General features: G+C 40.0%; 1 protein-coding gene across 2 annotated transcripts in view; it reads right to left on the bottom strand.

Moving 5' to 3' along the window:
• Window positions 1–26826, bottom strand: part of LOC308099808 (complement C1q-like protein 2) — a 60331-nt gene that overhangs the window by 8463 nt on the left and 25042 nt on the right. For both annotated transcript variants that reach the window (XM_080448610.1, XM_080448609.1), the window contains one exon: window positions 17196–17346. In XM_080448610.1, coding sequence (XP_080304736.1) covers window positions 17196–17346 — 151 coding nt within the window. The remainder of the gene's footprint in view (window positions 1–17195; window positions 17347–26826) is intronic.

Genomic DNA, 26826 nt, shown 5'->3' on the forward strand with positions numbered 1-26826 from the left:
TTTTGATTGCACATCACTACATTGATCTTACTTGGAGGGTAGAGAACAAGTGGTTGACATCAACGGAACCATGTCCTCATCCCTCCCGGTGAGCTGCGGGGTTCCTCAAGGCAGTATTCTAGGGCCGTTACTGTTCCTTCTATACATTAACGACATGAATGCTGCCTGTAACTGCAAACTGTTCCTGTTCGCTGATGACTCGGCACTCCTGATCTCGGGTGAGGACAAGTTGCAAGTTGAGGAAGCTCTCAGCTCTGAACTCTCAAAAATCCGTACCTGGCTTACCGATAACAAACTGTCACTAAACCTTGGGAAAACTGAATCCATTCTATTTGGGACCAAACATTCCCTCAGTAAAATGAAGGTAAATGACTTCAAGGTCAAAGTCGATGGCACAATCATCACTAGCAAAGAAGAGATTACCTATATGGGATGTATTCTTGACAAATACCTGACAGGTGAAAGCATGGAAACAAAGGTGGTCAAAGGAGTAAACCAGAGAACCAGATTTATGGGCAGAGTTTCCTCTTTTGTCAACCCTCAGGACCCTCTCAGGGGCCCTGATTCAGCCCCTTTTTGACTATGCTAGCTCCACTTGGTACTCCAACACCTCAGTGTCACTGAAGACTAAGCTTCAAACCTCCCAAAACAAACTGATTCGGCTACTTCTCGGACTGGGGCCCATGACCCACCTCTCTCCCACTCACTTTGCCAGCCTAGACTGGCACAGGGTGGAAGACAGGGTTAAACAACTAAAAATGGGACTCGTTTTCAAAATTGTAAATGCAGATTTGCCCGAAATGCCCCCTATACCCGCATATCTGTATAAATACCTCGAAAAGGTTAGTGACACCCACAGTCACCAAACTAGAGGGAGCGTAAACAACAATCTGATACCACCCACCCATAAAACAAACATGGGCAAATCCTTCTACAGCACAGCCACCAAGGTATGGAATAGTCTAACTCCATCCCTCAAAAAATGCACTTCGCTGGGCTCATTCAAAACAGCCCTAAAAACTCATCTTTCTGGAGGCCAAAAGAGGAGCTAGTACCCGTTTCCCTGTAGACAGACGACCCCCCCCCTCCCCTTTTTTTGTATGTATTTTTTCATGCTTTTTGGGCGGTGAAACCGCCCCTATAAGTGAGGTTTGGATATTTGTACAACAAATCCTGCGTTGTGATTGGCCAAAAATTTACCCCGCCTAACCCTGCACCGTGATTGGCCAATCACAGTCTATTCAGGACTGTGATTGGCCAGTGTCACATGACACATGTGCATAGCCCTATATAAGAAACCATAACTTAAAAAAAAACATATATTTGTTTTTTTTAAGTTATGGTTTCTTCCATCATAAAGAGTGTTTCAATAAATGTATTTATTTTTTGTACATGATTGGTTGACTCCATTCAGTATTGTGATTAGCTAGCAAGACACCGCCCACTTCACACTGGGTGTGATTTTTTTTTGTACATAGTGGTATTTTTTTTTTCTCTGTATTTTTATGTTGATTTTTGAACTGTTTGGTTGCTACTATATATGTCTATGAAATTAATTCAAGGACCCCGGAAACAAGTCCGCAAGGACTTTTTTGGCCGGACCTTTTAGTCAAAAGTATTATAAATGTAACTGTGTTGTTTTACATTCTTTTGCCTAATACAATTTTCAATCAATCAATCAATCAACAGAGTATTTCTGCATTGCAATATTGATACTTTTACTTAAAGCTAGGGTAAGTGATTTTCTTTGGTTAAAATAAGTGTTGAATAGCTCTATATTATGAGAGTACTCATTGCTATAGAGTGTTTGTTCAGTAAAAGGAGTCTCCTTGTCTCTCCAGCTCTTTATAAAACAGAAAATGCATTTTAGTTTCAGTTTCAGTTTCATTTCAAATGTTATCCAATCAGGATAGAGAACTCAATCAGGATATAGATTAAACAAGTGAAATTGGAAGTGATGACACAAAGAAATGAGCAGGCAAAATTGGAACTGGAATACTATAAAAATGAAGCTTAAAAATGGGTACTTTCTCCTGATTGGCTGAGATTTTGACACCTACCGGAAAATGTATTTTCTGTTTATTAAAGAGCTGGAGAGACAGGGAGACTCCTGTTACTGAACAAACACTCTATATCTAATGATTACTATCAGAATATAGTGCTTTAACCTTTAAAAAAAAAACTTTTTGATTTAACCAAAAAATATCACTTACCCTACCTTTAAGTAAGAAATGTTTGTACTTTTTCCACCACCGGAATCTAGTACAGCAAACGCAGAATACAAGTCAGGTGGGCACTAGAGACATCTGGGCACCCTATTTTTGGGACGACTGAGCACCTGGACATCTGGGCACCTGGACATCTGGGCACTAGGGACAAGTGGGCACCTGGTCAACTGGGCACTAGGCACCTGGAGAGGTGGGCACCTGGACAACTGGGCACCAAAAGTACAGGCAATACGTAGGCAATTATGTAGGCAATATGATGCAGATAGAGCAGGTGGAGCCAAAGACTGTAATATAACCTGTAACCAAATATGTTAAATGATATAAACTCTAAAAGTTTCCCTCAGCCAGGTTTGCTACATAATTGTTAGTGGTTCTACTGTAAGCCTGCATTGTTCTCTGCACTATTGTTGAACTTGCATATATTTTATAAATATTTGAACAATTTATTTTCATTTAATACATTTTAGGGACTTCTACTCAAGTGAATTTGGTAATATCTTTTCACCCTTGATAAGTGAATTGAAAATAAAACTAATCTTTGTGATACTGTAGAATTCAGTAGGACTGTTTCATGTTTTCCCCATTTGGGACACATTTAGTGACTTAACTCCATGAGTATTAAAGCTACTTTTACACAATTTTAGTAATAGTATTTTAGTATTGCTGGATTCAGTATGTCTTGCTATGACAATCCATGTTAGAGTCACTACAAAGTAAAGAGAATATTCTATATATTAAAATGTTTGACACATTTTAAACCTACCAGAACTTCCATTGTCAATCTAAATGATTTTATAACCCAGACGGCCTAGCTTTATTTTTTAGTTTGGGTTGTATAACTTTATATATCAATTTCACCACTTTTGCAGTAAAATATTTTAAAATATTTGTCAACGCCCAAGTAAGATTTAACAAAGGATCCTCTAGGCGGGTGCATATATGAAAAAAAAAGCACCTTACCCCCAAAAAATTGGAACAAAAGGTTTCTCAACTGTTTTTTGTAGTATGTGGTGTCCTGAATGACATACTAAAAGTCTACCAAAGTCTGACCACTTTTAAGGTGTTATTTTCAAGATGGCGTCCAAGATGGCCAAAAAAACGTTAAAATAGCTTAATTCCTTCATTATTTATCCTAGACAAGTACTTTTTGTGTATAACCCCATGTTTTGGGGGCCTGGGAATCCATTGGACTTGTCCAAATTGCAGAGATACAATTAGATAATTGTGAAATCCTATATTTTGGTTGAGACTCTATTAACACCCTCTGAAATGGTCACCCGTTTCAAGTTAACTAAACTAATTATATAATAAATGTCCAACAACTTATATTTATTTTTTACTGGAACAAGGCTTTAAGATATCCTCAAAACACAACACAACTAATAGTCACAATTTGCAGAAGGTGGTGGCAGAGAATATTGTCAGTTGCAATATAGTATTGTTTTCAATATTGCCCAAAAACTATTTCTTGCATTTTGAACCAATCTCTCTGCACCCCTCCCCTTACCCACCCCACAGGAACTTCATAACTCCTCCCCTACATACACGAGAATATGTATTTTTCTCGTGGACAAGCACAGTGTCATCTTGTAGACACACGATTTTGAAAAACATTGAATAGATGTTTATAGAACTTTTTAACACATTAGGAAGGCAATCAGTGTGAGTGTGCAAAGAGGGATGGGGTGGTTATGGAGGTTAGTGTAGAGCTGTCAGAACTGGGTGCCTAGACAGAGGGGAGTATGCAGGGTGGGTCTGGTCTAGAGTTTAGTGGGCCTAGGGTTCCCCTCAGGTGGGTAGAGGGGAGTATGGGGGTTACTGGATTGCTCCCTGGGCACTTGGAGCACAGAAGAGCAAAGTTAGGAGCCAAGGAGACCCTGAGCTTCTGATCTCCCCCATGTCCGATGTGCAAAACCTCCAACAGAAATGATACGCCATTTCAACGAAGACAGTTCTGCAAACGATACATGAAAGATAAACTTCTTTGCCAGATCTCACTCCAAGTGGCTTAGGAAGCCTGCGCTCTCCTCGTTCTCAGCTCCTCCAAAAGCAAATTAGCATTTGGGATGCTAACGATTTCTAAGCCACGGCACGCTGGAGGACGGAGTGGTGGTTGTAAGACCTCCACGTGGTGGTGCATGACTGTGTGTCAGGCAGACAAGGGTGTCTATGTCGGACTGTCAAGGGTGTCTATGTCGGAAACAAAGACATGTGAAATTAATTTTGCACTAAAACCTCACACAACTACTCACAGGAATAAGGAGATGTCTGTGACAAGCAAATCTGAACCTTATCCACGCCACACTCCTCCACCACCCCTGCCTAGACACCCAGTAGAAGACACTAGACACATGTTGTGATAGCTCTGTACTGACCTGCACACCCTTTCTAGGCCCACAAGTGGCCATTTTTTTCCTACTGAGTGTAGCGTTGTGAGCTTGTACATCAGCTATTTTCACAATGTTTGCCTCTTTCTTACCTAGTATTTGAGATAATATATATATAGATAATATAGTCTTAAGAGTAATTAAATTGTAACTTTAGAAATGTGCAGATACCCTGTATACACTTATACTGTATGTTGGTTTGTTTACTGTTGAGTGAGAAAACAATGTTGCACATTAAGCTAACCATCTGGGGACCCCCCAAAATCATTTGGGGGACCCGCAGTTTGGGAACCAGACACCTTTACAAACAAATTGGTGAAGACATTTCTCGGTAAGGAATTTACGATTTGTGTAATATTCCCAGTCCATCACTTGTTTTTACAAATGTCACAGTACCACCCAGTAATAATGAATGAATTGGTATCCAAAGAAATGTTGAAAGCTTCAACAGAATGTGAATTACATGTATAGGTGATGAATTCACCAATCCTGGGCATTATGGCGTGTAGAAAAGGGAGAAATGTCCAATTACATTGTTAAATATGCTTATAACCAATTGCTTCAATATTTAATTGCACTTAATCACTTGACTATAATGTATATATGCTAATTGGATTCCTAGATCACCAAAACATGGGGTTAGGCACCATAATTACGTGTGTAGGGCAAATAATGAAGGAGTAATGGTCTTTTAAGGAACTGGTGGCGGCCATCTTGGAAATTTGACATTTCTAATGATCAGATTTTGGTAGACTTTTGATATGTTATTAAGTACACCTGATACTACAATAAACCATTGAGAAACCTTTTGTTCCAATTTTTTGGGGGTCAAACCATATTTGCACCCGCCTACTCCTATACAGCCAATCCTAGCGTACATTTGATCGGAGCTTTGATAAATCTGCTGAAACCGAGCGTCATTTAAATAGCACGCCCTTAAATATTCTTGAAACGCCCCGATTTAAAGACATGAAGAATCGGAATACGACAAAAAAAAAGCATGGAGAAGAATTTCCCCGCCTCAGGCCTCACTGCCCGTTAAAACACACACACACACACACACACACACACACACACACACACACACACACACACACACACACACACACACACACACACACACACACACACACACACACACACACACACACACACACACACACACACACACACACACACACACGAGAATGAATGCATGAACATTAATGGATGAAGGCTGGTGTGTGCTGGGAGGGTTAAATGTCCGATCTCCCAGTGGCCCAAATAAATCCACAGCATGAAGAATCACCAGCGCGGCACAAGTTTGGAGCGTTGGGCTTATATCCTCAACCCAGGTTGTACATAACTCCATAGGACACGCACGTCGCACGCTACTGTAAGTTTGGAGACATCACTGTCCATGAAAAGATTACAGCAGCGCAGCCACACCAGTCCCGACTCCCGAAAATTCTCTCGCATAAGCGCTCGTATATTTTGAAAATAGCAGATCTACAAGCTCACAACACGTCGCGATGCGACGAATTCCGAACATTGCTGGCCCACAATAATCTCTGACTTGACGGAGACCTGGTTGTATGAATTATGAATGTTATATAAGAAGGATTTTTTCTTACTCCTTTTTGAACATGTTGGGGATGATCAATGATCGCATTTTTTTATTGTTATTTCTTGTTTTGTTTGCTTAATTTTTTATATATTATGGCTTTCATTATCATTTGTTTTAATTTTTTCACCTGCAAATTAAACATAAAGATTATCAAATCAAATCAAATTATTATGAACATAAACACAGTTATTATATTATCACATCAACAAAATATTAATACATTTGACCAGCTCTATGCGCTGGATGGACTTTTTTTGGTGTTTGATCGCTCTGGGTTTGATTGCTAATGCTTGAATAGGCAAGCCACGCCCCGTCATTAACATAACATTTCAGTGTGTGCCTGAAATAGGGCCTGAAATAGGGCATTAAATGATTAAATAATTAAATAAATAATTAAATACGGAAATAAATAAGGAAATAAATACATAAATAAATACATTTATATATAAACCAATAAGAACATAAATAAATACATACATAAATAAATGAATCCATAAATAAATACATAAATAAATAGCCACATAAATGAATACATTTCAATATTTAATTGTATATTTCTTTGCACATTTATTTATTTATTTTAGCATTTCTTGCTTTATAAATGTATTTATTTATTTATGTATTTAATTTGAGATATGGCAGCTTTAGTCCTCCATCTACCTGTATGTATTTTGTTGCAGTGTTGTTTGTCTCAGACCAAGGACCACAATGAAAATAAGTCGCAAGACTTTTCTGTGTCTGTATCCTTGAAGTTTCTACGATGAACATGATGTAACATGTGTTTTTTCCTGTATAACGTCTAATACAATCAAATCAAATGGACCAGAGCCGTGCTAGAAAGAGCATGTCAGCCCCTCCCTCTCCTGCTAAACTCAGTCCCTGCTGATGTTATAGAATGGAAGACAGTGATAAACTAAACAATGATTATCTTGTTGTTTGTATATCACACACAGTGGTGGCTCCAGGGAATTGTGATTGGGAGATCTAAGTTTTCTTTTATTGTTTAGAGCAGAGGCTAATGAATTTAGGCAACAGACAATAATAACTTAGTTTCATAGGCCATGTAACATAAATATAAATGACTAAATGCTTTGTGTTATACAACGATTCAAATAAAGATGAGATGGCTTATTATAGCATACAAATATGATGTCATAGTTTAGTTTGGTACTAGAAGTCAGTCAATTGCCTTTCAAATGTATGTATATATATTTAATTCATGTATTTATTCCATGAAAAAATATAATCACAGTAGGGTTAGTGGGGAGGGGGTCTAACCATCAACTTTCAACAGCAAAAAAATGAAAAAAAAAAAAATCAGCAATGAGCTCAATATAAATATAATATTTAATAATGTAATATATCGGATCGGTATCGGCCGATACGACCCAGCAAATAATCGGTGATCGGATATCAGTCATAATTTCATAATCGTGCATCTCTAATATTTAGATATTTGTTATTCATTTTATCAGACACTCCCACTTCCTATACAAACACATTAGGTGTGTCTCAATTCAGGGGTTGCGCCCTGCGAAGTGCGGATTTTAAGGGCGATGACGTCACAGTGGCGCGCCAAGTGCTGTCCCAATTCGAAGACCCCTTAAAATCTACCCTTTGAATGTGCCCTATTTTCCCCCGTTCCTAAGCGTACACCCGATGTACGCTTCAAGCACTTCGGTGGATGCCCGAGGCCCACAATGCAACGCGAACTGAGCCCGACAGCTCAAAAATATCTGAGCGTCCGCCATTATAATTTTTTGTCCGCGATAATTTAATAACTTCTAAAACGCTCTCATACTTCTTTTTTGTGGCACGGAATGTACTTTTAAGATATTTTAGGATAGCATTAAGTTGTTTAAACTTCATATATCTGGTGATACTATTTGAAAATAATAATTCAGAGAACCGTCACGTCAGGTCCTGGGGCGGTCAGTGAAACTCATGTAGCCGTTTAATGCAGCCTGTTTTCGGCCTGACTGTTCCCGTTGTCCCGTTGCTCCTACGGTTGTCTGTGGAACGAACTTGGAGCCAGCCTGAGCCAGCCGTAAGGGCGGCCCAAAGCTGTACGTTTTAAAACCTTGCCACTGACGTAAAAAACGTAATTTTTCCCGTTTACCAATCCTGCCACTGACGTTTTTTTTTTTTTAATTGTTATTAGCGTAGGAGCCCATGTTGAGTAATGTTTTTATTGCATTTCTCATCAACAGTGGAGGAAGACACCATTGATACTGGCCCCAGTGCCCCAGAATTTAATTTCAAATGTAAGTATTGTGTGTGTGTGTGTGTGTGTGTGTGTGTGTGTGTGTGTGTGTGTGTGTGTGTGTGTGTGTGTGTGTGTGTGTGTGTGTGTGTGTGTGTGTGTGTGTGTGTGCGCAGTGGTGGAAAAAGTACTGAAATCTTTTACTTAAGTAAAAGTGTCAATACTGCAATGTAGAAGTACTTTGTTACAAGTAAAAGTCCGGAATTAAAAATGTACTTGAGTAAAAGTACTAAAATATTTGAAAATAGCAGATCGACAAGCTCACAACGCGTTGCATGTGAGCTTGTAGATCTACCTTTTTCAAATAGCCTATGTATAAAATGGACCTAAAGTGGTTAGTGTATGTTTTATAATAATGTAATCATTTATAAATTATACCTGCAAAGTAACTAAAGTTTTCAAATAATTGTAGTGGAGTAAAAGTACAATATTTGCCTCTGAGATGTGTTGGAGTAGAAGTAAAAGTATAAAAAAATGGAAATACTCCAGTAAAGTAAAAGTAGGCCTACCTCAAAACTGTACTTAAGTACAGTACTTGAGTAAATGTACTTTGTTACTTTACGTGTGTGTGTGTGTGTGTGTGTGTGTGTGTGTGTGTGTGTGTGTGTGTGTGTGTGTGTGTGTGTGTGTGTGTGTGTGTGTGTGTGTGTGTGTGTGTGTGTGTGTGTGTGTGTTTGTGTGTGTGTGTCCAGACGCGATGCACAGCCAAGTGAAATCAGACTTCAATCAAACCACTCTGTATAGTTCTGGGGAAAAAGCTAAAGTGACAGTCTCAAAGCATAGTGCATCTCATAAACCACAGATAGAATCAGAGCTATATTACAGTTTTAGCTCATGATTGAGAGGACCCTGTGTTGAATGTTACAACGCTGTCACTCAGTTAAAACTGGTTGAGTAGATACAGACCAACCTAATTCTTCTCATTCTTTCCCTAACTCAGCCAAGACCCCCGTACTCCCGGGTACTCTGATTTCCGGCTGAGCAGGGAGGCTTTGGCAGTACTGTTGGACCTTCTCGACCTGGAACGGCAACATGGATGGGGTGGCACATTTGAGGTCCTGGTGTTTCTCTTCTGGCTGGTTTTGCAAGGCTGGCTGGACATGCTGCCTTTGGAAGAGCAGCTGGAGCAATCGTATCATCATATAATCATATTATATCCGTATAATCCCACCGATCTGCCCTGATCATCAGTGCTACCAGAACAGGAAACTGTTCTCGTCCATCATCCTGCAGGCAGTCTGCAATCAGAGTGCTCCGCTACAGCCCACTGTACTTGAGGTCACTCTACCCTCCTCCAGGCCATTTCATCCTGGCAGATGGAGGGTACCCATGCCTCCAGCACTCCCTCCCCCTCATCACTCCCTACAGGAGGCCAATACCTGGTGTGGGAGCCCAGCGTTTCAACCTCCATCATTCCAGGGCACGTGGCATTATGGAGGTGCACCACACCTTTGTACCCCGTGTAAGTAATCACTGAACAGCCTAGTGACCCTGTTCTGAGTATTATGGCTTAGTCCATCTTACTCCAATTGCTTCTGCCTCTGTTTGGATACAAGAGAAAACCACTATCTCAAACTGTGAATCTCTCTGAATGTGACTAATGGGGAAGGGGGAAAAAACAAATGTAAAAGAATATTAATATGTAGAAAGGAGGGTGTCTAAAATGTATTTAAAAAAAACATGTTTAAGTGTTCATATTGTTTTAATGGGGAAGGAAAATAATCTAATGTAAAAGAATAATAATTGTGTAAAAAGGAAATAATAATTGTGTAAAAAGGAGGGTGTCTAAAATGTATTACAATATGTTTAAGTGTTTATATAGTTTTACACAAAGGTATTACAAATGTTGACATTGATAGTGTTTATATGAAATGTGTTTTTAATTAGAGTTTTAAAGAATGCACTTTACTGTAATAGTGGAGGTGTTAAGACCCAAAAATAGGCCGTTGACTTCAAGTCATGATACAAAGGTCCCCTTTGGTATGGAAGTACCTTAGGGCCATAGGAAAACATTTATCCAAAGAGACGAGTTAGATCATCCTGCATTTCTGAAATATACACGTTTTTAAAAATGGCCGCCACCATTTACAGCAATACAGCAGAACCAATATCTTTGCTTCTGTTAAAGCTATAATAATAATATTGGTGTCAAAGTGTACATTTTTGGGGTCATGTAATCCAATTCAATAGGTTTCCAGGCAAAAAATCCAATCATTTTCTTATTGCCATTGAAAACAGGGGTAAAATATGCACATTTTATTAGATTTTTTTTTTTAACAGGGTAACTTTCCATTTATTTCCCCTCTAAAACTTTAATTTAGTTTTCCCTTTGGCATGGAAGTACCTTAGGGCAATAGGAAATAAATTATCCAAAGACACAAACTAGATAAGACGTCATTTCTAAAGCATGTGCGTTTTAAAAGATGGCCGCCGCCATTTACAGCAATACAGCAGAGCCCATATCGTTGCTTCTGTTAGAGCTATAATGATAATATTGGTGTCAAAGTGTACATTTCTGGGGTCAAGGAATACAATTAAATAGGTTCCAAGACTAAAAAACCCAATAGTTTTCTCATTACCCTCACAATGGGAGTAAAATATGCACATTTCATCAACAAAATAAGTGACAACAAGGTGACATTAAATGTTTCCCCCTATAAAAAACTTTAAGAAATACAACCTCTTATGCACATGCCATATGCTCTATGTGTGTCTGTCCAATCTAGGAACCCAGTAAAAAAAAAAGAGGAAAAAACAGCACCCTCTGCTGTTTTTTTCCTTTGAATTTGACTGTGGGGGGGACCTCCGAATAGAATGTGGATAACAGGATGGTGGCCATTAGGTCCGCCCTCAGCTCTCCACTTCCGGTCTACTTGTCTTTGTTTACATTCCTAACATTCCTAACTATACATTCCTAACTATCAGGAGCTCCCGACAGATTCAGCTGCGGAGCTCTGAATCTGTCTTGAGAGATTAGTGTCTGTCTGACTGTATGTGTATATGTCTGACTGCTATCACCTGAGAGTTACACCTGTTGCTGCCACAAAACAGAAATTCTGCACCAGGGACTGCAACAATTGGATTAAATCAGAGGTGACAGAAAATCTGAGACACTTTGAGGTTCAATTTGAGGTTTGTATTACTTTCTCATTGAATACAGAAATGTTTTTATGTTAGCTGTGCCATTAATGATCAAAAAGTGGACAGAGCAAGAAGAAGACATGAAGAGTCTGTGAGCCCAGTAAAAACACAGTGCATGAATAGTGGTGGCAAGTTCACTGTACAGGCTATACTCTCATGCTCATCATCATCTTCATGTGAACAAACCACACCGTGTTTCTTCTGTGGTGAAGTTGGCAACAGAAAGGAACTAAGGAGGGCTTCCACCCTGGGATTGGATCGAAAAGTGAAATAATGTGCTCAGGTGCTGGGTGACAAGTTTCTGTTAGCTAAACAAGCTGCTGGTGACATGGTAGCTATGGAGGCAGTGCATCATCGTGCATGCTTTACTAGGCTCTATAGAAAAGCAGAAACCGCCGTTGTGACACGACAGAAAATAAGGCAACACAGGTCATCATAGCACATGTCCTCAATGAATTGTTTGAGTCAATCAATTATTATTAAATGTAACACCACGCGCCTTCGTGAGGATATTGACATCAGATCTGTGCGACTAGATCGTGGCTGGTCCCTGTTATGTTGTTTGATGATGACCTGAAAGCTGTTGTTGGCATGAAAAGCAACACATCTACTGATGTATCCATCATCTTCAGAGCAGCTAAGATCCTCCGGGAAGAATATCTTCAGATGAAACAATAATTTACAGGTTCCTTCACAGCCTCCTGATTCAATCCCTCCCCTACTGCGATTGTTCCTAAAGATGCTTCTGGATGGATAAGGTATTGACCAGCCAGCCCCTGAACCAGAGAAGTGCCAGGTTGCTACATCAATTGGGCAGCAAATCATTTACAACTCTGTGAAATGCAGATCCAAGAAATGTGGCAGTAGTGTTAGTTGTCACACAGGGAAACACCAGCTTCACTTTATCTGGCAATGAATCTGCACCTGCATACTACACCAGGTGGATACCATGCATAAGCGAGGTATATGTGTATCATATGATCGTTTGAAAACATTGAGTACAGTGATCAATCAGTGGGAGCAGATTGGTGTGGTGGTCCCACCTCAGGCAGTTAAGGGTGTCTTCACCAATGGTGGTTTTGACAACATTGACCACAACCCATCATCAACAACAGCAAAATCAGCCCTCCACGGGACATGCATTAGCATTCAGCAGCACTTCCCGTCAGATGACCAACAAACAGCCAATCTCACTAACATCCTAGTTCCAGCTAAGATGGGGAAGAAGCATGTACAATCCTTGCCAGCTTTCTACACAACAATGGATCTGGACTCCAAACTGATGTTCCTGCCCTTAATACAAACAGTCATCCTCAGCCAGCCTCTTGTCCTCTCAGCAACATACTTGAATAAGCCTCCCAGTGGTTGGAGAGAGTCAGACACCTTGTGGGGAAAGACAACCTTGAGGATGAAGAATGGATCTCATGGGCTGCATATTATGCAAGCATTGCAGAGCCTGGTTCAGCCCCCCATCCAGATCATACATGCTGCCACTGTTCACAGAGTCTCCTACCAGTCCCACTATGGCTTGGCTTGGCATGCAATGAATGTCCTCCTTCCAAGCTATCAACTACCTAAATCCAGGTCAGACACCAGTCATGTTAGCTGATCAACGGACCCTATTCACACTTGCCAAAAAACGTCAGTGGAAGTTCCCCCAGACAGAGCTTGGTGAGGACTCCTTCCTAGTTACATGGGGGGCAATGCATAGAGAGAAGATGCTCTGGAGTGTGTCTGGATGAATGGCAGTGGATGGACTACAGCCCTCACCAATAGTGGTATTTCAACTAGTGGCAAAGCTCAGTCTTTCATTGGTTTTGACCACATCTGCAGAACCTGGTACTGTACATGCATCAGGTGTCTGTTGCTGCTCTGTAGTCATGATGAAGGCTTATGAGCGATATTTGGAAAAGGCAACAACTGTAAATGATGAGTCGAGCCCCCTCTTCCTTTTGCCCTTTGATGAATGGCTTAAATTTCAATTATTTCGAGGGACTTGCCAGAAATGGTTATTTGCAAGTGCAAGACTATTAAAATATTGGGGATTTGTTTTGCCTTGAAACCTAATTAATTGGATTCCTTGACCCTAAAAATGTACTCTTTGACACAATTTTACCATTATAGCTAAGCTTTAACAGAAGTAAATATGGGTTCTGCAGTATTACTTCAAATGGTGGCGGCCATTTTTAAAAACGCATATATTTCAGAAATGAAGAGTGATCTTATTTGTCTCTTTGGATCATTTCTTTCTTAGTGCCCTAAGGTACTTCCATACCAAAGGGAAAAGTAAATAAAAGTTTTAGAGGAGAGGGGGTAAGTTACCCTGTTAAAACATATATTTTTAATGAAATTTGCACATTTTACCCCCTGCTGTCATGGCAATTAATTAAGTATTCAATTTTTTGCATTGAAACCTATTTAATTGAATTCCTCGACCCCAAAAATGTACACTTTGACACCAATATTATTATTATAGCCCTAACAGAAGCAAAGATATGGGGTCTGGTGTAATAGTGGTTGATTGTCGGTGGCCATTTTAAAAAAAACGCCCATAAAAAAATAATGAAGGGTGATCTAACTTGTCTCTTTGGATAATTATTTTCCTATGGCCCTAAGGTACTTCCATACCAAAGGGGACCTTTGTATCATGACTTGAAGTCAAATGTTGCTTAGCACCTCCACTATAATGTTTCCCTGCATTTGAAATAAAATCAATTTGCACTGTTTGAATTGTGTTGGACTAATGTGATCATATCATGTAGCTGGAATAATTAACATGACTAAATTGTGTTACCAGAACATGATTAAAATATTTATAAATAAATGGAATGATGTTAAAATAACATGACTGAATCATGTTGGCAGAACGTGATTGAAACGTGTCTAAATCAATGGAATGATCAGTGGTGGAAAGTAACTAATTACGTTTACTTTTGAGGTATTTGTACTTTACTTGAGTATTTCCAATTTCCAATACTTTCACTTCTACTCCACTACATCTCGGAGGCAAATATTGTACTTTCACTCCACTACATTTGTAGTTAATCTTGTTGATCATAATTTGTACTTTGTGTGGGTCTGGGTGATAAGGAAAAACAGCTCTATCAACATTTATTTGAAAACTTTAGTTACTAGTTACTTTGCAGATATAAATTATGATATAATGAAACACACATTAACCACTTTAACACTATTTTATACATAGGCTATTTTCAAATATTTAGTACTTTTACTTTTGGTACTTTAAGTACATTTTGATGCCAATACTTTTGTACTTTTACTCAAGTAAATGTTTAATTCTGGACTTTTACTTGTAACAGAGTATTTTTATATTGCAGTATTGGTACTTTTACGTGTGTGTGTGTGTGTGTGTGTGTGTGTGTGTGTGTGTGTGTGTGTGTGTGTGTGTGTGTGTGTGTGTGTGTGTGTGTGTGTGTGTGTGTGTGTGTGTGTGTGTGTGTCTCGTTGTCTGTGAGTATTGCCAGATTTTGCGAGAGAAATAAGCAACCAGGTTTGTGAAAACAAGCCCAACTATGAGCACTTTAAGCCTATATACAAATACATTGGAAAATAGACGATCTACAAGCTCACGTTGTAGATAGGCTATTTTTAAAGAAGACATTTGGGGGGGGGGGGGTGGATTGTGGAATATTTTCCAAATCCACACAGATCTTGCATGGGGGTCTATGGCACAACATATTTTCAGAAGGGGGAGGTCTGTGCCTCTGCGGACAAATATTAATTTGGGGGTCCTTGCCATGAAAATGTTTGAGAACAACTGGTTCAAACAACATTAGGAAACAAGGCCAAAAAAGCAACAACACTTTCAAGCAACTTTACAGAAAAACAATCCCAAAGTCGCTTATAATAAGCGGATATGGCAACTCTGTCACTGACTGATTCAGCGCACTTGACGTGCGAGAGAGAGAGAGAGAGAGAGAGAGAGAGGGGGGGGGGGGTTGAAGAGGCATATCACGGGATACGTCGATTAAAATGAATTGGAATAAACACAAATGTATGTATTGGGTCTGACTCTGGAGATAGCATCCTAGTGAACTATCCTACAGTGTGTAATCCCTGGTCGGGGATCAATATATAGTGTGAAAACCAAAACGATATATGACAGCTGATTTCAAGAAATAAACTCCTGCAGTGTGTAATGCTCAACGATCAGATGACCCCCCGACCACTTTAAGGTCCTGCAGTGTGTACCTGCCTTCCATTAAATCATATTCATATTAACGGCGTAATAATAGGCCTAATAATAATAATAATAATAATTTATTTATAATACACTTTACATTTGGGTAAAAAAATAAATAAAAAAAAAACATCACATTAAAACATGTTACGTGCAACAACAAAAAAAAGCTTTGTTAAAAAGGTAGGTAAGTAGGCATTTATTTCATCTTGTGCTTCAGAATGCATAGGACTAACCCATCAAAGTCACACAGTATAGGTTACGTCGGACATCATACCGTTATGACAAAACCAGAACATAATTAATTGAATGAATATTATAACAATAAAGAGCGCGGAATCAACCACGATAAATAACATGGCCTTATGAACAAATAGGCTAGAGCAGTGGTTCTCAAACATTTTCATGTCAAGGACCCCCAAAATGATATGTATTTGGCTGCGGACCCCCATCTCAAAATATTTTGTTCAAGTGACCCCCAGAAGCAAAGATTTTAGTGACAAATGTTTGCTTAACAAAAAATATGTTCAAAGATTTGCACAAATTCAAACAATAGCAGATCTACAAATAGCAGATCTACAAGCTCAAGCTATGAGCTTGTATATCTGCTATTTTTGAATAGCCAAAGTATAACATATGGTTAAAGTGGTTAAAATTATTGTGACGTCACTATATTAATTAACTCATTTTGTGGAAGACCCCCTGGAACCCCCGCAAGGACCCCTGGGGGTCCCCGGACCCCACTTTGAGAACCAATGGGCTACAGATGTAAGTGGGTCTGTCAATCCCATCAAATTCGTTCCACAGACAACCGTCGGAGCAACGGGACATTTGGAAGAGTCAGGCCGAAAACAGGCTGCTGTAAACGGCTACATCAGTTTCACTAGTCGCCCCAGGACCCGACGTGACGGTTCTCTGAATTATTATTTTAAATAGTTTCATGATTAATTGACCACATATGAAGTTTAAACAACTTAATGCTATCCTAAAATATCTTAAAAGTAAATTCCGTGCCACAAAAAAAGAAGTTTGAGACCTTTTTAGAAGTAAAAAAAAACGCTCGACGAACAACAATGGCGGACGCTCGGCTTTTTCCGGGTTCACTCGACTCGACTCGGGGAAGGGCTGTCCCATTTCACAGGCAGAGTGTGTGCCCTATGCGCCCTCCAGGGGGCAGTGCCCTACCCACCCTACGTAGGGCTGCACTTTGAAGGCTGCAACCCCTGAATTGAGACACACCTATTGTAACTTCAAACTCCATTTTAATTAGACTCATTGAAAACCCACGTCCCTGTTTCTGGTGACTGATGTTGTCTTTCTAATGAATGTTTGAAAAACATTTTCATGTTTGAAAGGTAAACATCCTAACCTGCATTTTGTCCCTCCAGGTGGCTCTGCCTCTCCTCCAGGTTGCTCTTCAGCTGTTGGAACAGCGCCTTGACCTCATAGCGGAGGTCATCAGCCTCAGCCAGACAGAACAGGAAAAGAAGCAAAGCAGTCTTCATCGTGAAGCAGAGACTCTGAAGAAAACAAGCATGAAACCTTGTATTTATTGGATGTTCAGACCCTAACATGGTTGTTTCGTTCAGGGGGGAGTGACATATATATTCTATTCCTGTTTCTCATTGGATGGAGGCGTGGAGAAGCATGTTTGGAGCCAACCGATTGGTTCCTTCACGGAACGCACACTTTTAGGGGAGGTGGAGTTAGCTGTGTTCCTGCAGCAGTGGTTCTCAAAGTGGGGTCGGGGGACCACCAGGGGTCCGTGAGGGGGTTCCATGGGAGTCCTCAGCAAAACTAGGAACAATTTAAACACATTTAAACCTATTTTATATTTAGTTAATTGGAAAACAGCCGATCTACAAGCTGAACATTTTGAAAAATGGTGCGTAGTTGTGAAGAATTTAGAATAATGTTTTTTTTTCTTTTCATTTTTAACAACACCAATCTTCTCTCTAAACGTATAAATACCACATTGTAGAAATACTCACAAGTAAAAGTCCTGTATTCAAAATGTACTTGAAGTAGAAAGTACAAAAGTACTGGCGTCAACATGGAGGCTACTTAAAGTACTAAAGGTAAACGTACTCATACACAGAATGTCCCATTTCACAAGCTTTCAAAATGCTTAAAAAATAGCAGATCTACAAGCTCAGCGTTGTATTTTCAAATAGCCAAAGTAAGTATATATAATAGGGCGGAAGTGGTTAATCTACTAGCATGTTTTAGTCATCATTGTTTAGTTTTTATTCAGTTTTCGTCAGTGAAAAAAGGCAAGTCGACGAAACATTGTCGTCATAGTTTTAGTCTACAAAATATACACTGGTGGGGCACCCCGGAGCCCAGGTTGGGAAACACTTTTGGTACTTTAAAGTACCAAAAGTGAAAGTACTCATTATGCAGGAAGGTCCTATTTCACATGTTATCCAAATGTATAAAAGCTTTAAGTACATTTTGATGCCATAAGTTTGCACTTTCATTCAAGTGAATTGTGAATACCAGACTTGTAGAGTACTTGTAACAGAGTATTTCTATATTGAGTTGAATACTTTTACTTAAGTAAAACATGTGAGTACTTTTTCAACCACTGGTATGTTTGCACTGCACATAATTATTGTGAAATGTGTCCACTGCATTTAACCCATCCTGAGTAACATAGTGGTTGGCACAGTGCCAGGAGCAGTTACTGGCACACTTCCACACACGAACAGGAGACATTCTGTTTTCCAGGCAGCCTCTCTAACCATTCAGCTATGGCTGCCACTAAATGCAATGTATGAACACTTCAGTTAGTGGGCTATCTGTTGTTGTTTTCAGGAAGAGTATGGTATAGAGGAACGGTATAGAGCCAACCTTTCAGAATATCGAGCATGATTTTCATATTTTGAAGTCATATTTTACAGTTAACATCCATCCATCAGAGCCACTGTAAATATCATGTTGTGAAGAATAATGACAAAGTCAATCATTTAGAATTTCAGATATGCTTTAATTGCAGCCAGTTTAGCATAGCAGCTGATTATCCATTGAATATAAGAATCTAACAAAACCTACTAAAGTGTTGTTGGGGGTTGTAGCCAGTATTATAAAGCTTGCAGAATCCAGATAAGGAATCCCCATACTTCTGTATATCCATCCAACCTAACACTCTGGTTCCATCAGTATTACATTACATTTTAAATTACTACCAGATACTTAATTTCCCTCTAATTTGTGACTTGTCCCTCATGACTTATTTCATAACATCCAAGGTTCAGGTAAATGTCCATATACAGCACATTAAAGTATAGTAAACTAGAAAAAGTGCTCCTCGGATCACAGGTCTCCGCCAGGTCAGGTAGGTTATCGTGGGCCAGCAATGTTCGGAATTCGCCAATCATGATGGAATATGAAAAATCGGACGGAACCATCTTGATCACTTGACTATAGAGATAATATGTAATATGATTTGCATGATGTTTGGATACAATTTGTAGGAGTAATGTAAAAAAGAAAAAGTGTTTGCTTGTTTTTTGTTGTATGTGAAAATTGCAGCAGAAGATTTTCGCTTCACCAGCGAGTGCTGCCGACACGTTTCACCTTTTTACCGCTTCTTCAGCGGCCATTGTTTCAATATTTCAGCACTTTTTACCCAATAGTAGAGAGTTCTTTCACTTTTGACCTGCTGTTTGGTGCCCTGTAGCACCGTAAGTCCTTTAAGCCTGCACTGTCTACCAGTGGTGGAAAGTAGTTAAGTATATTTACTCAAGTATTGTACTTAAGTACACTTTTGAGGTATTCTTTACTTTACTGGAGTATTTCCAATATTCAATACTTTTACTTCTACTCCACTACATCTCATAGGCAACTATTGTACTTTTACTCCACTACAATTATTTGAAAACTTTAGTTACCAGTTACTTTGCAGATATACATTATTATATTATAAAACATACATTGACTACTTTAGCCCTATTTTATACCTGGGCTATTTGAAAATAGCCGATCTACAAGCTCACAATGCGTCGCAATGTGAGCTTGTAGATCTGCTATTTTCAAACATTTTATTACTTTTACTTTTGGTACTTTAAGTATATTTTGAGACCAATACTTTTGTACTTTTACTCAAGTAACATTCTGAACACAGGCCTTTTACTTGTAACAGAGTATTTTTATATTGTGGTATTGCTACTTTTACTTAAGTAAAACATTTGAGTACTTTTTCCACCACTGCTGTCTACAGGGAGTTGCAGTAACCCAAGCAAAAGGATATAAAGGCAGAGAAGAATGGCTTGATTTTGGAAATGATTCAAAGCTAGAAAAAAAAACCCGGAATATTTCTATTGCTTTTAGCTGCTTGTTAAACTTAAAGGCAGAATCAAACATCCCACCAAGGTGTTTCACATTGGGTTCAACCCATTAAGACCTGAGGCCCATTCTACAAAATGTCTTATGTTACTATGTCAGTGGTTCTCAATCTTTTTCATGTCAAGGACCCCCAAAATGATATGTATTTGGCCGCGGACCCCCATCTCAAAATATTTTGTTCCAGGGACCCCTCAGGAGCAAAGATTTGAGTTACAAATGTTTGCTTTAAAATATATATAAGACACATTTTCACGATTTCTTAAAAATAGCAGATCTACAAGCTCATAGCGCTGTACTCGGTGCCGCGCTATGAGCTTGTAGATCTGCTATTTTTGAATAGCCAAAGTGTAAAATAATGCTTTTTAGCTCAAATCTAAAAATGACACAGATGCTTCTCCCGGTCTTAAAGGGTTAATAAGTGTGGACAAGTTGTTGGTATTCGCTGTGATGGAGTGACTGTGAGGGAGCCAAACAGAACAACTTCCAACTTGCCTTCATTCAGCTGTATAAAGGTGTGTGCCATGCAACACTTGATGTCCTCAAAGCAGGTCATGAGCCTGCAGAGACAGGACTGGTTGTTGGTTTCAGGGGAGATAAAGCTGTAATTATCATCATCTTATCGTCTCAATCAGCAGATATTTGTTTTGATTGTAGGCCTATTGCATTGCGTGAGAGCATGCACAACCTTCAACAACATGAATTCATGCTTAAACACAGTACATCTGAACAAACAGACACTCTTACCCCCCAGGCTAATTTTCATAACGCCTCAATGAGTCACCTTTTTGATAAAATTTGAAGGCTTAATATAAATATATATTTCTTAACATAAGTTGGCCTCCTGGTGGCGCTATAAAAGGCATATGTGAAAAATGCAGGGCAAATGTTTTTCCTTGGCCTCTAGAGAGTGTGCATACAAAGTTTTACACACATCGGTGCAGTTATAGATAAAAACACAAATCGGCCTGTTATAGCGCCCCCATGAGGCTGATTTGAAAACGTTCAAGTGGCATGATTTGAGGCATTTTGTTGAAAACTAAGTACTCCGGGGGCAGAGGTTTGCTCAGACATCCAGGGAGTGTGCGTGCACAGTTTCGCTGCGATCAAGCCAACGGTGTCGGAGATTAGCTGTACACAGACAGAATGACACACGGACACGGACGGACGGACAGGGGAAAAAAAACATACTCCCGCTATTTCGGCCTGGTGGAGACAATTACGCTTTTTTAAGTATTTATATCTTTGTTTCCAGTTTTTTGCTTTTTGTGTTTTTTTTCGTAAATTTCACTTTACTTGATCATACTGCAGCGTCACACAAATGATTAAAATAGCAGATCCACAAGCTCGAAAGGTGGCGCGAAGCGATACGTTTTGGTCTAGTAGATCTGCTACTTTTGCTATTTTTAAATTTGAATCTTGAAAAGTCACAGTTTTGGACATACTAGGTTTCCTCGCGACAGAGATGATATATTCAATTGACCAACAACACGCAAACTCATTAACTTCATTTATCATTTATCAGAGGCGTGAATCATCATAAAATATTCCGGATCAATGGTCACAGCCAAACATCTTCTACCATGGACAGGACCATCTCAACTTTTACTGGTGTTCTAACTTATCAGAATAGTGTGGGCCAAGGTCTTAGCAGCAACAGCTACTGCTACCATCCCCCCAGGACCAGCTGCATGCACAGCCACCTACCACCCACCAACCACACAGGACCAGCTGCATGCACAGCCACCTACCACCCCACCAACCACACAGGACCAGCTGCATGCACAGCCACCTACCACCCCACCAACCACACAGGACCAGCTGCATGCACAGCCACCTACCACCCCACCAACCACACAGGACCAGCTGCATGCACAGCCACCTACCACCCCACCAACCACACAGGACCAGCTGCATGCACAGCCACCTACCACCCCACCAACCACAGGACCAGCTGCATGCACAGCCACCTACCACCCCACCAACCACAGGACCAGCTGCATGCACAGCCACCTACCACCCCACCAACCACAGGACCAGCTGCATGCACAGCCACCTACCACCCCACCAACCACACAGGACCAGCTGCATGCACAGCCACCTACCACCCCACCAACCACACAGGACCAGCTGCATGCACAGCCACCTACCACCCCACCAACCACACAGGACCAGCTGCATGCACAGCCACCTACCACCCCACCAACCACAGGACCAGCTGCATGCACAGCCACCTACCACCCCACCAACCACAGGACCAGCTGCATGCACAGCCACCTACCACCCCACCAACCACAGGACCAGCTGCATGCACAGCCACCTACCACCCCACCAACCACAGGACCAGCTGCATGCACAGCCACCTACCACCCCACCAACCACAACTGTGTTTTCCGAGGTTGCCTTGAAAACATCTTTCTTCTTCTGCAACCACTAAATGAACACCCATTTCGGATGCTGTCAATGCACTGAACTGGACATTATCACGTTTAATCAGACTATTGATTGCTCTATGTAGGAGAGATACTGACCTACCAACGTTTAATCAGACTATTGATTGGTGAGATACTGACCTACTGACGGAGCTCAGTAGGTGTTTTGTATAAAGTTTTGGACTGATTCGCGAGGGAGGCACGCCGTCTCAATACTGCAGCCGTCTCAGCGCCGTCTGAGTTATGTACCGATAGGCACAGAATCGTAAATCATGTTTTGGGGTGAGCGAACATCTACTGAGGGGCGATCGGTCTCAGTCCAGGGATCCACCCCTGAGCTCTTTGACCCCTGAGCTCTTTGACCCCTGAGCTCTTTGACCCCTGAGCTCTTGGGACCCCTGAGCTCTTGGGACCCCTGTGCCTTGGCCCAATAGGCCCGTTCAGTAATCACCCTTGTTGATAGGGGTTTATCGTACACACCAGTCAGAAGTAAGTAAGATTAGGTTACTTTATTACATGAATAGTTTACCTGAGAAAGATGGCCAGCCTCTCTTCTGGACTGACGGGTGTCCTGAAGTTAATGTACATCTCCTGGAGATGCGGAGCAATCAGATAGAGCTGAATTGTGGCTGAATTGAGAAAGGTTTAGCAGCTGAAAATATGACTGAAACCTGACTTCATCCAGCTTCAGCTCCTGGATGACCATATGAAACTCTCTGTGCATGGTTTGTTTGTATTTTAAGAATACGATGCAACCATAATGTGTTTTTTCTTTCTTTTTTTCGTTTGCTTGTTTTTTGTTGTATGTGAAAATTGCAGCAGAAGATTTTCGCTTCACCAGCGAGTGCTGCCGACACGTTTCACCTTTTTACCGCTTCTTCAGCGGCCATTGTTTCAATATTTCAGCACTTTTTACCCAATAGTAGAGCGTTCTTTCACTTTTGCCCTGCTGTTTGGTGCCCTGTAGCACCGTAAGTCCTTTAAGCCTGCACTGTCTACCAGTGGTGGAAAGTAGTTAAGTATATTTACTCAAGTGTTGTACTTAAGTACACTTTTGAGGTATTTTTTACTTTACTGGAGTATTTCCAATATTCAATACTTTTACTTCTACTCCACTACATCTCATAGGCAACTATTGTACTTTTACTCCACTACAATTATTTGAAAACTTTAGTTACCAGTTACTTTGCAGATATACATTATTATATTATAAAACATACATTGACTACTTTAGCCCTATTTTATACCTGGGCTATTTGAAAATAGCCGATCTACAAGCTCACAATGCGTTGCAATGTGAGCTTGTAGATCTGCTATTTTCAAACATTTTATTACTTTTACTTTTGGTACTTTAAGTATATTTTGAGACCAATACTTTTGTACTTTTACTCAAGTAACATTCTGAACACAGGCCTTTTACTTGTAACAGAGTACTTTTATATTGTGGTATTGCTACTTTTACTTAAGTAAAACATTTGAGTACTTTTTCCACCACTGCTGTCTACAGGGAGTTGCAGTAACCCAAGCAAAAGGATATAAAGGCAGAGAAAAATGGCTTGATTTTGGAAATGATTCAAAGCTAGAAAAAAAAACCCGGAATATTTCTATTGCTTTTAGCTGCTTGTTAAACTTAAAGGCAGAATCAAACATCCCACCAGGGTGTTTCACATTGGGTTCAACCCATTAAGACCTGAGGCCCATTCTACAAAATGTCTTATGTTACTATGTCAGTGGTTCTCAATCTTTTTCATGTCAAGGACCCCCAAAATGATATGTATTTGGCCGCGGACCCCCATCTAAAAATATTTTGTTCCAGGGACCCCTCAGGAGCAAAGATTTGAGTTACAAATGTTTGCTTTAAAATATATATAAGACACATTTTCACGATTTCTTAAAAATAGCAGATCTACAAGCTCATAGCGCTGTACTCGGTGCCGCGCATTGAGCTTGTAGATCTGCTATTTTTGAATAGCCAAAGTGTAAAATAATGCTTTTTAGCTCAAATCTAAAAATGACACAGATGCTTCTCCCGGTCTTAAAGGGTTAATAAGTGTGGACAAGTTGTTGGTATTCGCTGTGATGGAGTGACTGTGAGGGAGCCAAACAGAACAACTTCCAACTTGCCTTCATTCAGCTGTATAAAGGTGTGTGCCATGCAACACTTGATGTCCTCAAAGCAGGTCATGAGCCTGCAGAGACAGGACTGGTTGTTGGTTTCAGGGGAGATAAAGCTGTAATTATCATCATCTTATCGTCTCAATCAGCAGATATTTGTTTTGATTGTAGGCCTATTGCATTGCGTGAGAGCATGCACAACCTTCAACAACATGAATTCATGCTTAGACACAGTACATCTGAACAAACAGACACTCTTACCCCCAGGCTAATTTCATAACGCCTCAATGAGTCACCTTTGGTAAAAACACAAACTTCCCACAGAGTTGAAAGGCCTAGTGCATGGAATATGTTCCCCCTCTGAAGGTAAACTAAGGTGATAAACACCCACTTCACATCTTGTGTGAATGTTTTCCTCACTGTGACTTTTGGGGCTGTTTATTGACATGCATTACTAAGACCTTTATATGTGACAAGAAATGCAAAGTTAATTAAAGCTGCAAGCAGCGATGACCAGGCCCTCGCACCTCTGTCCACGTTGGGGGCAAATATCGACCAATCAGAACAGGGAGCAGAGCTAAGTAACTCTAAAGAAGGACAAGGATTTTCAACCGAGTCCAGTGAGACGACTCATGTCTCTGTACGACAAATTGTTCAAAAGTTACGGCAAAACATAGGAACTAATATGGACCAATATATATATATATTCAAAGATTTGCACAAATTTACGATTTTTCAAAAATAGCAGATCTTACAAGCTCATAGCGCGGCACTCAGTGAGTTTGAGTTTGTAGATCTGATATTTTTGAATAGCCAAAGAAAATGCCAATAAGCAGGATCCCAGCTCTCTCTCTCTGTGTGTGTGTGTGTGTGTGTGTGTGTGTGTGTGTGTGTGTGTGTGTGTGTGTGTGTGTGTGTGTGTGTGTGTGTGTGTGTGTGTGTGTGTGTGTGTGTGTGTGTGTGTGTGTGTGTGTTTCACACTGAATGACTGCCTGACTTTAACATGGATCCAAATACTATTGGACAGAATCTCTTCTGTCAGTGGATTAAAGCTCTGTTTCCCAAACACTGGGTCGGGACCCATTTATGGGTCGCAAACATTTTTTTTGGGGTCATGAGTAAATATCCCTTTATTTTTGGTTTCCTACATTTTGTTATTAATTATTTCAAAACATTTTCCAAAAAACATTCAAAAAAATTCTTTCATGAATTAAAAACAAAATCAATGATTTTTAAATGGAATTTCAAAAGAAAAATCTAATAAATTCCATAAATTAGAAAACAAATGTAGTGAAAATAGCAGATCCACAAGTTAGCTTGTAGATCTGCTATTTTCACTAGTTTGGGTCCCGGGCAACCACTGTAGGAACCACTGGATTAAAGGGCCGTTCACACTGAGCAGTGAGCTCTATAACTAGAGCTATAAATATATAGTATTAAAAATGGTTCTAAGTCAAGTGGATGACAACAACAACAACTGTAAAAACAATACCATGGTGAACAATATAGTTATAGTTATAGTTATAGTTGTATTGTTGTGATTTTGGTTGACAAACCATGTGATCCTTCAATCCATTAAGAACGGGAACACATCTGTGTACATTTTTCATTTCTTTGGGCTATTAAAAAAATTGCAGATCTACAATTTCATAGCGGGCACAGAGTGCTGCGCTATGAGCTTGTAGATCTGCCATTTTTGAAAAAACTTGAGATGGTGGTCAGCGGCTGAATTACATATCACTTTGGGGGTCCTTGACATGAAAAAGTTAACAGATTTGTAAAGCATCAACGTCATTTCCTTGGGCGGTACTTCCGCCAAATTCAACCATTTCCGTTTGTCAACTTCCTAGACAACCAACATCCCAGGTCTTGCCCAGGGTGGGGTGTGAGTGACTATGTTTCAGTAGTCATGACAAACGCACACGTTTCAGCTACTCAGGCAGCAGGCCTTCATCAGCGTTTACGTGTCCGTTTGTCATGACTGCTGCTGCTGTAAAATTAAACAATTGAAAGACAATTCACCTTATGAGTGCGGACTGTTTCTATTGACTCCAACAAGTAACATTCAGGATAAATAATAACTAGAAAAGTGTGCTCCTCGGAGCACAG

The sequence above is a fragment of the Gymnoscopelus braueri genome (assembly GCF_963280865.1).
Source record: "Gymnoscopelus braueri genome assembly, chromosome: 14".
NCBI lineage: Eukaryota > Metazoa > Chordata > Actinopteri > Myctophiformes > Myctophidae > Gymnoscopelus > Gymnoscopelus braueri.